Consider the following 13783-nt stretch of genomic DNA (forward strand, 5'->3'; position numbering starts at 1 on the left):
CAGCCTCCATACCACATTAATGTCTAGGGTTACCAGGTCCCCCCTTGTCATCGGTTGGAACTTTGTTGGGGGGGATTTTCGAGTGTGCGCACAATAATTTCTTTTCCGGGGTAAACCAGGAAGTGATAGGGGCACTCTAGCATGTCCCAAAAAAACTCTATGGAAACCACGGAGTTTTTGGAGGTATGTGCTAGAGCTTTCCGCCAAACCTGGAAGTGACAGGGACGCTCTAGCATATTCCTCCAAAACTCTATGGTTTCCATATAAGTGCTAGAGCATCCCTGTCGCTTCCGTGTTCACCTCAGAAGGGACATTATTGTGCCACCCTGGTTCCCCTGCCGGACAGCTGAGGGGCGGCAGGCTGGCCAGTTAATTGGCCACCATTAACGGGCACCCGGCGACCCTTGTTATGTTAAATGGATATCCAAATCTTCTCAAATGCAGCTAAAGGTATTTGGAGAAGGTGGAGAAGTTTCACCAAGGTCAAAACTGGAAGACGTACAGCAGCATCTGAAGTGGAGTTGCAGCCTTCTAAGACTTTGGAACACAATGGGCTTAGAACTCTGCTGGGGGCCGCCCTGTACAATTCCTTGCAGGTGTTAGAAATCAGATTTGTACAACTCCCAGAACGACTGAATTGTCAGAACGTATCAGAAAGCCGAGGGTGAAAATGCAGAGCCTGATTTTTTTAATCAATTTTTATGAGTGGTGCCCCCAACTTTGGTTCTTCCCACTAATTTAGCCCATTACCCATGCCCCCCTCCGCCACCTGCTGATTCCTAAGAAACCTGGAAATACTATGTTTCCCAATACTGGCTGACCTCCTGTTAGCAAAACATGTTATCGCACTCTGGTGTTGGCCTGGCCGAGGCCACGGACCAGCTGCTTTTCGTTTGCGTCGGCCTGCGTAGTGGTCTAATTGATGTCACACTGACTGTACACAGTTCTGGGAAAAATAGCAGTTAATCATTGCTAGAGGGCAACGGGAGATATCTCCCCTAAATGATTCTGGGTTAAAAAACAAATACAAGCTGAATGGGGTCCTTTTTTATTCAAAAAGTCTAAACTATTGGGTGGCTTTTGCTGATATGGGTCCAGTTTATCTTGTCCCTGGGATGGATAACTGTGCAGCAGTTTTCTCTCCAGGTCACCAGCGGTTGCTGGATTCGATCTCATTCCAAGGTCTGTGCCTCCCCTGGAAACCAACTTCCTTTGCCAACTTATCTGCAAAGGTTTTAGAAGAACACCTGGTGCCCAGTCCACTGATCAAGATCCTCTTCCCAAACCCTGCTTTCTGTGCTCCCACCATTCATATTGCTACACAGTGGGGTAGATCCTACTGCTATCTTACTACTCCACTAAGCAAAGTTTGAAGCTTTCCTCCAACTTAAGTACCTAGGCTGTTGGACGAAGGCGTCTTAGGAGGATGGTTGGATCCACCCCCATATTATGCCAGAGAACAGTCATAGGAGCAAAGCCCTTACTATAACCTTGCCAGTCTCCCAGTTGGGGAAAGGGATCCACCACCCCCTGGTCCTATTGCCCACCATGGATAATTATTTTTTAAACTGAGATGGCACATGGGCTGTTACATCACTTTTGGGGAAAACCTGGAAATGATGGGAGGTACCTCTAGGACTGGCCAGAAATTCTATGGTTTTACTATATTGTTTTTGTCTATTCCTAGAGCCAGCGTGGTGTAGTGGTTAAGAGTGGTGGTTTGGCACGGTGGACTCTAATCTGGAGAATTGGGTTTGATTCCCCACTCCTCCACACGAGTGGCGGACTGTAATCTGGTGAACCGGGTTGGTTTCCCCACTCCTACACACGTGAAGCCAGCTGGGTGACCTTGGGCTAGTCACAGCTCTCTTAGAGCTCTATCAGCCCCACATACCTCTCAGGGTGTCTGTTGTGAGGAAGGGAAGGAGATTCTAAGCTGGTTTGATTCTTCCTTAAGTGGTAGAGAAAGTCGGCATATAAAAACCAATCTTCTTCTACCCCATATGGCCTCTAAGCTGCAGTCTAGAGACAAGAGTGGCCCTGAAATTACACATATTGTACAGTTTTTAATATTTACAATTTTATTACAGTGTTTGTGTTTTAATATAATTTTAGGCTTTTTGTAATTGACGCTGCTATTTTCATATACAAGGTTTTTCATCTTTTTCCCCCACCCTTTTTGGTTATCTGTTAAGATGCCGACAAAAACCACACCAAGAAGATTCCAGGGGAAACAAGACAAAGTTGCAATGAAATCATACAAAAATCTGACCACCAGATATGAGTTAAGCCCACTGACTCAAAACTTTATTTTTGAACAGGATGCTCACATGTCAAAGTAAAACATTCTGCCTATTCTCTCATTACAAAATCCACAGATGAAACATTCTCCTCATCCACACAAAATAGCGCTGTTTACTTCTGTCCAACATTCAGAAGCAGTGAAAAATAACTAAAATTTAGTTTTGCTCCCCAGGAATAAAGATCTGCCTCTTCTGCCATGAGAAGAACTCATCTCAAAAGTATTTAACCACCGCCGGCGCAGAGTGTTAAGCTGCAGTACTGCAGTCAAAAGCTCTGCTCACGACCTGAGTTCGATCCCAACGGAAGTCGATTTCAGGTAGCTGGCTCAAGGTTGACTCAGCCTTCCATCCTTCCAAGGTCGGTGAAATGAGTACCCAGCTTGCTGGGTGTAAAGGGAAGATGACTGGGGAAGGCACTGGCAAACCACCCCGCAAACAAAGTCTGCCTAGAAAACGTCGGGATGTGACGTCTCCCCATGGGTCAGGAATGACCCGGTGCTTGCACAGGGGACCTTTACCTTTACTTACTTCGAAGCAAACACCAACAGTTTCAGTAAGAGTCGCTACCAAGTACACCAACTTCACATCAGAGCCAAGTTGATATTAATATGATCTGATCTGTTTTTATTTATGAGACCGACAAATCGGAGAGCTCCGCATCCGGTTTGAATGAAAACATGATTTACACATACACAGAGGCCCTGATTTTCTCCTTTGCAGATGCTCGACTAGGCAGTGCCCATTTAGAGAAAAGCCAGTTGCATAATTCATTCCGATCGCGCCCAGTTTCTAAAATCAAATCCTCTTCCCTTTCCTTCAGTGAAAAAGGATTCCACCTGCTTCGAAGAAAACATTCAGTGCAGTTTTCCTCCACTGCCACTGGATAGCTGGGACCCACGTGACCAAAGCTGCTACTACAAAACAAACCCAACTCGCCCGATATGTTCTGTATTCTCTTTGTGGACTCAAAGAACCAGGCACATCGCTGCGGGAATAAGGAAAAGGCAGCCATCCTTGAGACAACACCCAGGGAACGTCTTTACTTTCTTCCAAACGGATCAGACCATACTTTTAACCCTATGGGTAAAAAAAGAAACCATTATAAAAACAGTTTAGAAGGGTAATGGAATGTCTGAAGGATGACTTTGGCTTGGAACCAACAGTCAATCTCTGCAAAGGCATTTCCATCAACAGAACAGGACTTCTTCCCCGACCTTCCCTGAAACATGTTGCCTGAAACATACCGATAAAGCTCAAAAGATTTTAAATGCCATTCAAGAGATTACAAAGCGCCAGTTCTCACAAAATTGAATATGAATCCTTTTTTTGCCATCAAGTCAAAGCTGACTTATGTTGGCCCTGTAGGGTTTTCAAGGCAAGAGACGTTCGGAGGCGGTTTGCCATTGCCTGCCTCCACATCACAACCCTGGTATTCCCTGGAGGTCTCCCATCCAAATACTAGCCAGGGTCAGGGCTGAGTGTGTGTGACTGGCCCAAGGTCACCCAATGAGTTTCCATGGCATCGGTAGGGATTCGAACCTAGGTTTCCCAGGTTCTAGTCCGACACCTTAACCACTGCACCATGCTGGCTCTCTTTTTACAAAACTGAAGATGAATACCTAAGTAGAAAGTACCGATACTGCAGGCCAAGAGTCAACGGCTCATGCAAAACTTGTTTTGCCCTGTTTCTCCTTAAAATGCATGAGTGGTATATCTCTGATCATAGTATAAAATGAAAGATTAAAAATACCTGTCAGTGCCTTTTATTTTTGACCCATGGTCTGTGTACTGGGATATTCATAATCTACATGCAAAATATCTCATTGGCAACTGCCCCAAGACACCCATCTTTAAAGAAATCCCTTTAGAGACATATTTAAAAGCGTACTGCAGCATATTTTGTATGGCATGCTAAACAGACTGTAATGGATCCAACCATCCTTCAAGGTAGGGTTGCCAGGTCCCCCCGGCCATCAGAAGGGGATGGGGGTGGGGTAGGGTTGCCAGATCCAGGTTGGGAAACTCCTGGAGATGGGGAGATGGAGCCTGGGGCAGACAGGGACCTCAGTAGGGTACAATGCCACAGAGTCCACCCTCCAAAGCAGCCATTTTCTCCAAGGGAACTGATCTCTGTAGTCTGGAGATGAACTGTAATTCCAGGGGATCCCCAGGTCCCACCTGGAGGTTGGCATCCCTACTCCAAGGAGCCTTCCTCCAACTTAAGAAGCTCTTTCTTCCAACTTTGCTTGGTGGAGTGAACACATGAAGTTGCCTCATACTGAATCAGACCCTCGGCCCATCAAAGTCAGTATTGTCTACTCAGACCAGCAGCGGCTCTCCAGGGTCTCAGGAAGAGAAAGGTCTTTCACATCACCTACTTGCCTAGTCCCTTTAACTGGAGATGCGGGGGATTGAACCTGAGACCTTCTGCATACCAAGCAGATGCTCTACCACTGAGCCACAGCCCCTCCCCAAAAGATGGGGTAGGATCAATCCCACTTGCTTGTGAGTAAACCTGCTTAGGATCAGACTGTTCAGTGAGAGGGCAACATTATTCACATAAGCACACCCCAAGTGATCATTTAGAGATACCTGCAGGCTGAATGTCTTCCTGGATAATACCGGCTCGGTTTACCGATTGCTCCTTTTCTGAGAAACACAGAAATGCTGTAGTCAATGTCAATCTCATAATTCACTTGCTCACAAAGATGCAGCGAAGGATGGAAGATGATCGCAAACCCAGGCCCACTCAAAACAGACATCTCAACTGGTTCCCCAGAACAATATGTTGACCAGATGGTGGGATGTTGCTAGAATTACCCACCCCCAGAGAAGCTTCTCCCTGTGTTTCTAAGGAAGACATTGTTCTGGATTTGTCTCCTCTGAAGGCAAGTAATTCTGTTCTCTCTGTGTGTTCAGAGTGACAGAAGGATCCGATCCCACTCAGTGCAGAGTCTCAGAAGGACTAGAAGGAAAGAAGGCAGGAGCAGAGAATCATTGTTGGAACAAAGTGATCATGACGGGTAGCCGTGTTAGACTGTCTGTAGCAGTAGAAAAGAGCAAGAGTCCAGTAGCACCTCAAAGACTAACAAGATTTCTGGCAGGGTAGGAGCTTTCGTGAGTCACAGCTCACTTCTTCAGATACCTGAATAGTTGTCAGCATAAGCAGAAAAGCAGACTAGTAGTTAGCATAAGCAGAGAGCCAGCATGGTGTAGTGGTTAAGAGCGATGGTTTGGAGCGGTGGACTCTGATCTGGAAAACTGGGTTTGATTCCCCACTCCTCCACATGAAGCCAGCTGGGTGACCTTGGGCTAGTCACATTCTCTCAGCCTCACCTACCTCAAAGGGTGTCTGTTCTGGGGATGGGGAGGGAAGGTGTCTGTAAGCCGGTTTGATTCTTCCTTAAGTGGTAGAGAAAGTTGGCATATAAAAAACAACTCTTCTTCTTAGATCAGAGCGGTGGTCCATCGAGTCCAGCATTCTGTCTCACACAGTGGCCAACCAGTTACCCTAGAAGGCCAATAACAGGGCACAGAGGCCGAGGCTGTTCCCTGATGTTGCCTCCTAACACTGGTGTTGAGAGGTCTGCTGACTCTGAAGGTGAATGTTCCTTTTAGTTACCATGGCCAGTAGCCACTGATAAGGCATTCTCCACAAACACAAGAACATGACTTGTTCGTAGGCTCTTTGGGCTCAGAAGCATCTTTATTTAAATGAATATAATTCTCGTAGGACACAGTTTGGAAACAACTGTTTTAGGCACTGGTCAAAGCTGGACTTTTTCAAGGGGAGGGGAGAAAGTACTACTACCACAGTCACTGAAACTGCTGAAATATTTAAGACTCTGATAACAGCTAAAAAGAATGTGAGTCGTCTTACGGCTGTTACCGCACTAGGTATTCCCAGCGATGTATTAAGAGTTTGAAAATGTTATAAAAAATACTGTTCGCACTTTCTATGTATTCCCACCCATGTATTAAGAGTTTGAAACTGTTATAAAAAATACTGTTTGCACTTTGTTTGGCCCCTTTAGCTGTGAAGACGTCTTCCAACCATTTTTTAGCCGTGGCATCCAAAAACCCTTTTAAAGCGATGTTTTTTATAACATTTCCAAACTCTTGATACATCGCTGGGAATACCTAGTGCGGTAACAGCCTACATTAGAAGTACGGCTTGGATCTGAAGCACCACAAATGGAGCCATGCTACAGCAAGAGCCTCCTACATAAGGCTCGCCAGCAGCTGCACAGTGGAGATCACAGAGGACCTTGTAAAAGACCATGACATTATTTTATTTCATAGGATTTTTCTCTGTCCTGCTTAACCGATTGCTTCATTTCTCGTGTTCTTCCTAGTTCATGTACTGGGTTTTTTTTGTTTTTGTTTTTAAATTGCCGTCAAGTCATAGTTGACTCATAGTGACCCTGTAGGTTTTTCAAGGCAAAAGTCACAGCTGACTCATGGCGATCCCATAGGGTTTCCAAGGCAAGAGATGTTTGGAGGTGGTTTGCCTTTGCCTGTCTCTGTGTCATGACCCCAGTATTCCTTGGAGAGCTCCCATCCAAGTACTAGCCGGGTTCAGGGCTGAGAGTGTGTGGCTGGCCCAAGGTCACCCAGCAAGGGACCTGGGTTTCACAGGTCCCAGTCCAACACCTTAACCACTACGCCACGCTGGCTCTCACGCATTCTGTTTCTAGGATGGAACAAAACTTGATAGCATGTCTGTGGGATGGGGTGGAGGGCTTGGGATAATTTTTGTTACTCAGAAGTAGTTCTTGTAAAAGAAAAGGTGAGCTGTCTCTGTGCTGGAGAAAGGCAACTTCCCTTCCTCCCCCCTCTAACTGCAGTCTTCCGTGTGTCCCCAACTGCCCTCATACGCATCATAAGAACAGTTACATATGACTCGCTGCTCCTTTGCTGTCCAAATTTTATCTTCTTTTTAAAGTATTATCTGTTTACCGAATAAATGTGGGAAATCAGTACTGTGCAATTGTCAACTTTGAGCACTCTGCGGACTAGAAAAAGCTCTAAAGACAGATTGAGTGAGCAGATGCACCCTCTGCTGGTCCTAAATGAGATAACAATGAATTCAGAAATATTTATCTGAAGTGAGCTGTGACTTTCAAATAGGATTGTCAGGTTTGGGTTGGGAAATACCTGGAGATTTTGGGGGGTGAAGCCAGGGGAGGGTGGGGTTTGGGTAAGGGAGGGACCACAGCAGGGTATAATGCCTTGCAGCTCACCTTCCAACATAGCCATTTTATCCCGGGAAACAGGTTTCTATTGTTTGGAGACTGGTTGTAATTCCAGTTCTCCAGCCACTACCTGAAGGTTGACAACCCTGCTCACAAAAGCTCCTCTTGAAACAAATGCTGTTAAGTCTTTAAGGTGTCACTGGACTTTTATTTTATTTTAAAATATCTCCAGACCTCAGCTACAATCTTATTATTGATCAAATATAGGACTTTCTGTATGCAAAGCATGAAAATCCACACACATGCATTTTGAATAGTGGTCCTAAATGCCACGAGGTCTATATTTCATATTTGGGAAAGAATGGGGGGGGGGTATAATCCAAAAGCTTGCTAAGGGTCCTTTTGTACGCTATGCAGGAGTGTTCCGTTCTTCCAGAAGAAGGGAGAACAGGCGATGGAATTGTTCGCCCATTCCCAATCCAGAAATAATCCAGAAATAATTCATTTTTCGATGAAGCCAAGCAAAGACGCAACCACGGGTACATGTGAAGAAATTGTGCAGCATTTACTATTTTATGCCCTGGCTTCTTTAAATGGCTGCCTATTATTGAGAAGTCTTAAGTTATTTCTATGGGTATATTGTATTATTTTGTGAGTCACTGGACCTCCTAGCAGGTTGCTGGAAACCTACAGGGAGGCCCAGTGTTAAGTGCTCTTAATCATGGAGACGGAAGCTCCCAAAGAATCCCCAACATGGTGCCCAAGGGACTGAATCCCAAGTAAATCTCCACAGGCTCATTCTGTGAGTTGAGGAGTACCCGAGTTCCAATCTCACCTCAGCTATGAAGACAACAGCTGCCTTTAGGCAAGTCAATCTTGCTGCCTCGGTCCCCACACTGGCGACAATAATACCGGCAGAATCCAGAAGGGGAGCTATATTCGTTTAATGAACTACCTCACTGGAAGAATTTCAAAGGGAGACCTCCAAAAGAGAAGCTGCAGAGTTGGGAATCGTATACAGATTTAACAGTATCAAATTTGGTTCCAGCAGGGATTGGGAACAGATCCTCAACACAGAAAGTCGCTAGCCTAGGGTTACTAGCTCTGGGTTGGGAAATACCTGATTTTGGGGGTGGAGCCCAAGGAGGGCAGGGTGTGGGGAGGAGGGGGACTTCCAACGGGGTATAAGGCCATAGAGTCCACCTTTCAAATCTGCCATTTTCTCCAGGTGAACTGATCTGTGTCACCTGGTAATAGCGGGAGATATTCAGGCAACACCTGGAAGTTGGAAACCCTACACTAGCTCCATTTAACCTGTTAAAGGTATGTACATACAAGTATGGTATGCACGCATACAGTCAATGTGTGCTCACTTTACAAATGAAACCTTGGGCCAGTGCCTGGATAAAGGTAGGGTTTGAATCCCATATTCAGCTGAATGGAATGTAACCTGAGAATCGCTCAACAAATGTAGAAAGAAAAATCAAGTGTGCACTGTATGCACACTGAATGTGTGTACACTGTAACTTGTGAACAGAGGTTGTTTATGCATGGGTACTTTCACTTACATTCACACACACACACACACACACACACACACACACACACCGTCTGTCTTGGTTGTTCCTTGGAGTTATGCATGAGTTTTCCCTCCATTAGAGATGACCTCGCTGCCAGCCCTCACAAATCCTGGACCTTCCCGTTCCTCTGTTAACCCAATTCTTCCCTCTCCCCTGAGCTCAGCCCCGGTGAAATCCCCGTGCAGAAGGCAAACAGCAGGACACGCAAGCTTAGTTTCACTCACAGCCAATTACAAAGTAGTATGTCCAGAGGCAGGGATTCAAATACTTCCTGCTTCCTCTGAGCTCTTTTTGAGCAGAAGAAAGGCTTTTTAAAACCAAGGCTTGGATTTCTTCCCCCACCCCTCTTTTCAGATTGCTCCATTTTTTGTTCTTAAAATGTTTTTTCATGCCGCAATTAGATTTGGGGGTGGGTGGGAACTTTTCTCTCACTACAGCCAATTACGGAGCAGCATTTCAAGGGGCGGGGATTCAAATACTTCCTGATTTGAGCTAGGAGACTGCTGGTGCATAGACTCCCCACAGGAAAATGTGGGTCCAGTGAGCAACGAAACTCAAGTAAAATTCCCATGCATAAACGAGCAAAGATACTGTCCTTCTTTCCAGGCGTTTTAGGCACAAGACTGTCCTTTGTTGTTAATGGGGGCGGGCTGTTAGTCCCCTGCAGCCAAAGCAAGAGTCTTGTAGCAGACTAGAGACCAACACGTTTATTACGGAATAAGCTTTCATGAGCCAGAGACCACTTGGTCTGAAGCACGAGGTTGTCATTTCTACTGTTGTTAATACTAACCAATTTTAGCGTCATAAAAAATAAACAGGAGTCCTAGGGCATATTTAAAGTTAACAATATTGTATTCCAGGATACAGTTTCTGAACTACAGCCAACTCCAACATACATCCGACCAAGTGGTCTCTAGCCCACAAAATGTTTGTTTTTTGCCATCAAAGTCACAGCTGACTTATGGTGACCCGCAGGGTATTCAAGGCAAGAGATGTTCAGAGGTGGTTTGCAATTGTCTGCCTCTGTGTGGGCTGAGAGAGTTTGGAGAGAACCGTAACATGGCGCAAGTGGGGATTTGAGCCTAGGTTTTCCAGGTCCTAGTCTGACATTTCACCACTACATCATGCTGGCTCTCTCTCAAAAAATATGCTAAAATAAATATTCATCTAACATATTACTCATATTACAATCTCTGCATCCACTGAAGTGAGCTCTAGTCCACCAAAGTTTATGGTGGGAAAAAAACTTGTTAGCCTTTAACATCTATTCCTGGTTATTTTTGCTCCAACACAGTGACTCCCTCTGGCATTGTTTTTTTTATTATTGCAAGGATTTCAAGACCATACCCTTTGAATATCCAAAAGCAAACTCTAATTGGTTTCAGATTCTTGCAATCTGAATCCTATCCCATTGCTCACTGGATGTCCCACCTGTCGACTGCATTGTTTCACGCTACGTCATCCACTTGAAGCCTCAGTGAAAAGGGGCAAACAATAAACGACATATAGAAATAAATTTATTATCATTGCTGGTCAAGGCCTGAAACTCCATTCACACATGCAAGTCAACTTTGAATGCAATTTGCGTGTGTGTTAACCATAGGGTTGCATGTGTTAACCAAAGGGTTGCCAGGTCCCTCTTCGGCACCGGCGGGAAGTTTTGGGGACAGAGCTATACAGTCCAATTGCCAACGCGGCCATTGTCTGCAGGTGAACTGATCTCTATCGGCTGGAGATCAGTTGTAATAGCAGGAGGTCTTGAAACAAATGCTGTTAAGTCTTTAAGGTGTCACTGGACTTTTATTTTATTTTAAAACATCTCCAGACCTCAGCTACAATCTTATTATTGATCAAATATAGGACCTTCCGTATGCAAAGCATGTAAATCCACACACATGCATTTTGAGTAGTGGTCCTAAATGCCACGAGGTCTATATTTCATATTTGGGAAAGAATGGGGGGGGGGCATAATCCAAACAAAAGCTTGCTAAGGGTCCTTTTGTACGCTATGCAGGAGTGTTCCATTCTTCCAGAAGAAGGGAGAACAGGCGATGGAATTGTTTGCCAATCCGGAAATAATTCATAGGGTTGCATGTGTTAACCAAAAGGTTGCCAGGTCCCTCTTCGGCACCGGCGGGAAGTTTTGGGGACAGAGCTATACAGTCCAATTGCCAACGCGGTCATTGTCTGCAGGTGAACTGATCTCTATTGGCTGGAGATCAGTTGTAATAGCAGGAGGTCTCCTGCTACTACCTGGAAGTTATGTGAAAAAATAGTATTCAGTTCACGCTATTTATGCAAAAGTGCAATATTATTATATACAAGTGCAAGAAGCCAACAATAATGGAGATACATGCAACAAAGTATATACAAGGATAAAGCGTAGCTAACAAGCTACTCATACAGATGGTCAGTTTCAACCTGGAAAGTCCTTTGGAGGTAAGTACAATGACTTTTCTATTTCTTTCTTCTAGAAAGATAGCGAAATTGAAGCATAGACGCAGCTGGATAACGTCAAAGCTGGGGAGCGCCTTCCGGATGATTTCCACGCTTTCGCTGTCTAGAAGACCGCTTCTTCAGCCGATAGACTCAATAAAGTAGTTTTCCCTTCAATAAACAGTACATATTCCTAGCTAGTATGTCTCTCTCTTCTCCGCGCCCGGTTGGCTGCTTGAATGATGCTGCTTGTATATAATAATATTGCACTTTTTGCATAAAAAGCGTGAGCTGAATACTATTTTTTCACATAGCTAGTCTATTTAGTATTAGGCGCTTCGTTTTGCTTACTACCTGGAAGTTGGCAACCCTAGTTAACCAGGAGCAAGAGACCAGGGGAAAACTCTAGCACTAGACACCCGTGTAAAAACCAACACGGGGAGGGACGATGCGTGAACGCAGCCTCCGAACGAAACGCACGTGCAGCCCAGACGCCGCCGAAAGGAGAACCCCGAACGGACCCGGCAGCTAGGTCACGTGGCTCAGAGAGACACGTCACTCTCGGAGGAGAAACCCCCCCCGGGCGCGTGCGCAGTGGCCGCGAGGACTTACTGTACTCCTCCGGGCGCCTCAGCGGCCGGAAGTAGATGGGGTAGAAGGCCGCGCCCACCGCGGCGGAGAACCCGCCGAAGATCAGGAGAGTCCGAGAAACCCGCGCCATGAGGGGGAAACGGGGCGAGGAGGAACCGGTGGGGTCGGGGGGGAAGAGACGAACGAGCGGCCGCGCTTTGCCCTCCGCTCTGCCCGCTGCACGGACAGCTTCTCTTTCCTCTTCCGGGGCAACGGGGGGTAGGCCGGTAGTAAAACCCTCTTTCCCTGTACGGCCGGAAGTGTGGCGAGTAGAAGCGGAAACGCTGCCGGATGCCGGCTCCGTGGGCTTTTCCTGCCCTCTTGTGGGTGGCGCGTGTGAAGTGCGGTCCAGTCGCCGGCGGTTTATGACGACGACCCCCTTTCGTTTTGAAGACTCGGCTCCCGACAACGTTGCCTCGACGTGGATGTTGAAGTCCCCTCAGACAACCAGTCCTCAACGCCCCATGGAAGACCCTTCTGCGAACTCAGCCAAGGAGACAGTTGGGTAGCAGTGTGGGCAGTGTGTGTGTGTGTGTTAAGCGACGTCAAGTTGCTTGCGACTCATGGCGGCCCTATGAATCAATGTCCTCCCAAACGTCCTGTCTTTAACAGCCTTGCTCAGGTCTTGCAAACTGAGGGCCGTGGCTTCCTTTGTAGAGTCCGTCCATCTCATGTTGGGTCTTCCTCTTTTTCCTGCTGCCTTCAACTTTTCCTAGCATTGGTTCTTGTAGGTTATCCGGGCTGTGTAACCGTGGTCTTGGTCTTTTCTTTCCTGACGTTTCGCCAGCAGCTGTGGCCGGCATCTTCAGAGGAGTAACACTGAAGGACAGTGTCTCTTCAGTGTCACTCCTCTGAAGATGCCTGCCACAGTTGCTGGCGAAACGTCAGGAAAGAAAAGACCAAGACCACGGTTACACAGCCCGGATAACCTACAAGAACCAATGAACTCTGACCGTGAAAGCCTTCGACAATATTTTTTCCTAGCATGATTGTCTTTTCCAGCGACTCTTGTCTTCTCATAATATGACCAAAGTACGACACCCTCAGTTTAGTCATTTTAGTTTCTAGGGTCAGTTCAGGGCTGATTTGATCTATAACCCACTGATTTGGTTTTTGTTTTCTTGCAGTCCACAGTATCTGTAACACTCTCCTCCAATACCACATTTCAAAGGAATTGACCTTCAACCTATCAGCTTTCTTTGTGGTCTAGTTTTCACACCCATACATAGTAATAGGGAATAGGATGGCATGAATTAACTTGATCTTGGTTGCCAGTGACACATCCTTAAACTTCAGAATCTTTTCTAGCTCCGTCATGGCTGCCCTTCCCAGTCTCAGTCTCCTTATGATAGTAGAAAAGGGCAAGAGTCCAGTAGCACCTTAAAGACGAACAAAAATATTTTCTGGTACGGTATGAGCTTTCGTGAGCCACAGCTCACTTCTGAAGAAGTGTCTACTACTGCAGACAGACTAACACGGCTACCCACCGTGAATTATCTCCTTATGATGTCTTGGCTGCAGTCTCCCTTTTGGTTGATGATGGAGCCAAGGAATAGAAGGTCTTCAACAATTTCAGTTTCTTCATTGTCAACCTTAAAGTTGAATAATTCTCCTGTAGTCTTTACTTGGGCGGTAGTCA

At 46.0% G+C, this 13783-nt stretch overlaps 1 protein-coding gene across 2 annotated transcripts; it reads right to left on the reverse strand.

Moving 5' to 3' along the window:
* Window positions 1-3342: 3342 nt before the first annotated feature.
* SMIM20 (small integral membrane protein 20) lies at window positions 3343-12235 on the reverse strand. 2 transcript variants are annotated; one of them, XM_056855944.1, is made up of 3 exons: window positions 12127-12235; window positions 4896-4952; window positions 3343-3380 (listed from the first exon to the last, which is right to left on the reverse strand). In XM_056855944.1, exons 1-3 carry the CDS (start codon window positions 12233-12235, stop codon window positions 3343-3345), a joined length of 204 nt encoding a protein of 67 aa, XP_056711922.1. The 2 variants fall into 2 exon arrangements, with proteins under 2 accessions (XP_056711922.1, XP_056711923.1); XM_056855945.1 differs by lacking the exon at window positions 4896-4952.
* Window positions 12236-13783: the final 1548 nt, after the last annotated feature.

This window comes from Euleptes europaea, chromosome 9, assembly GCF_029931775.1.
Source record: "Euleptes europaea isolate rEulEur1 chromosome 9, rEulEur1.hap1, whole genome shotgun sequence".
In the NCBI taxonomy this organism is placed as follows: Eukaryota; Metazoa; Chordata; class Lepidosauria; order Squamata; family Sphaerodactylidae; genus Euleptes; species Euleptes europaea.

Coding starts and splice junctions, on each gene's coding strand:
- SMIM20 (XM_056855944.1), bottom strand. CDS start 12,235: ATGGCGCGGGTTTCTCGGACTCTCCTGATCTTCGGCGGGTTCTCCGCC. Junction 4,953..12,126: donor GAGGCGCCCGGAGGAGTACA/GTAAGTCCTCGC, acceptor TGTGTTTCTCAG/AAAAGGAGCAATCGGTAAAC. Junction 3,381..4,895: donor GGAAGACATTCAGCCTGCAG/GTATCTCTAAAT, acceptor TTTTACCCATAG/GGTTAAAAGTATGGTCTGAT.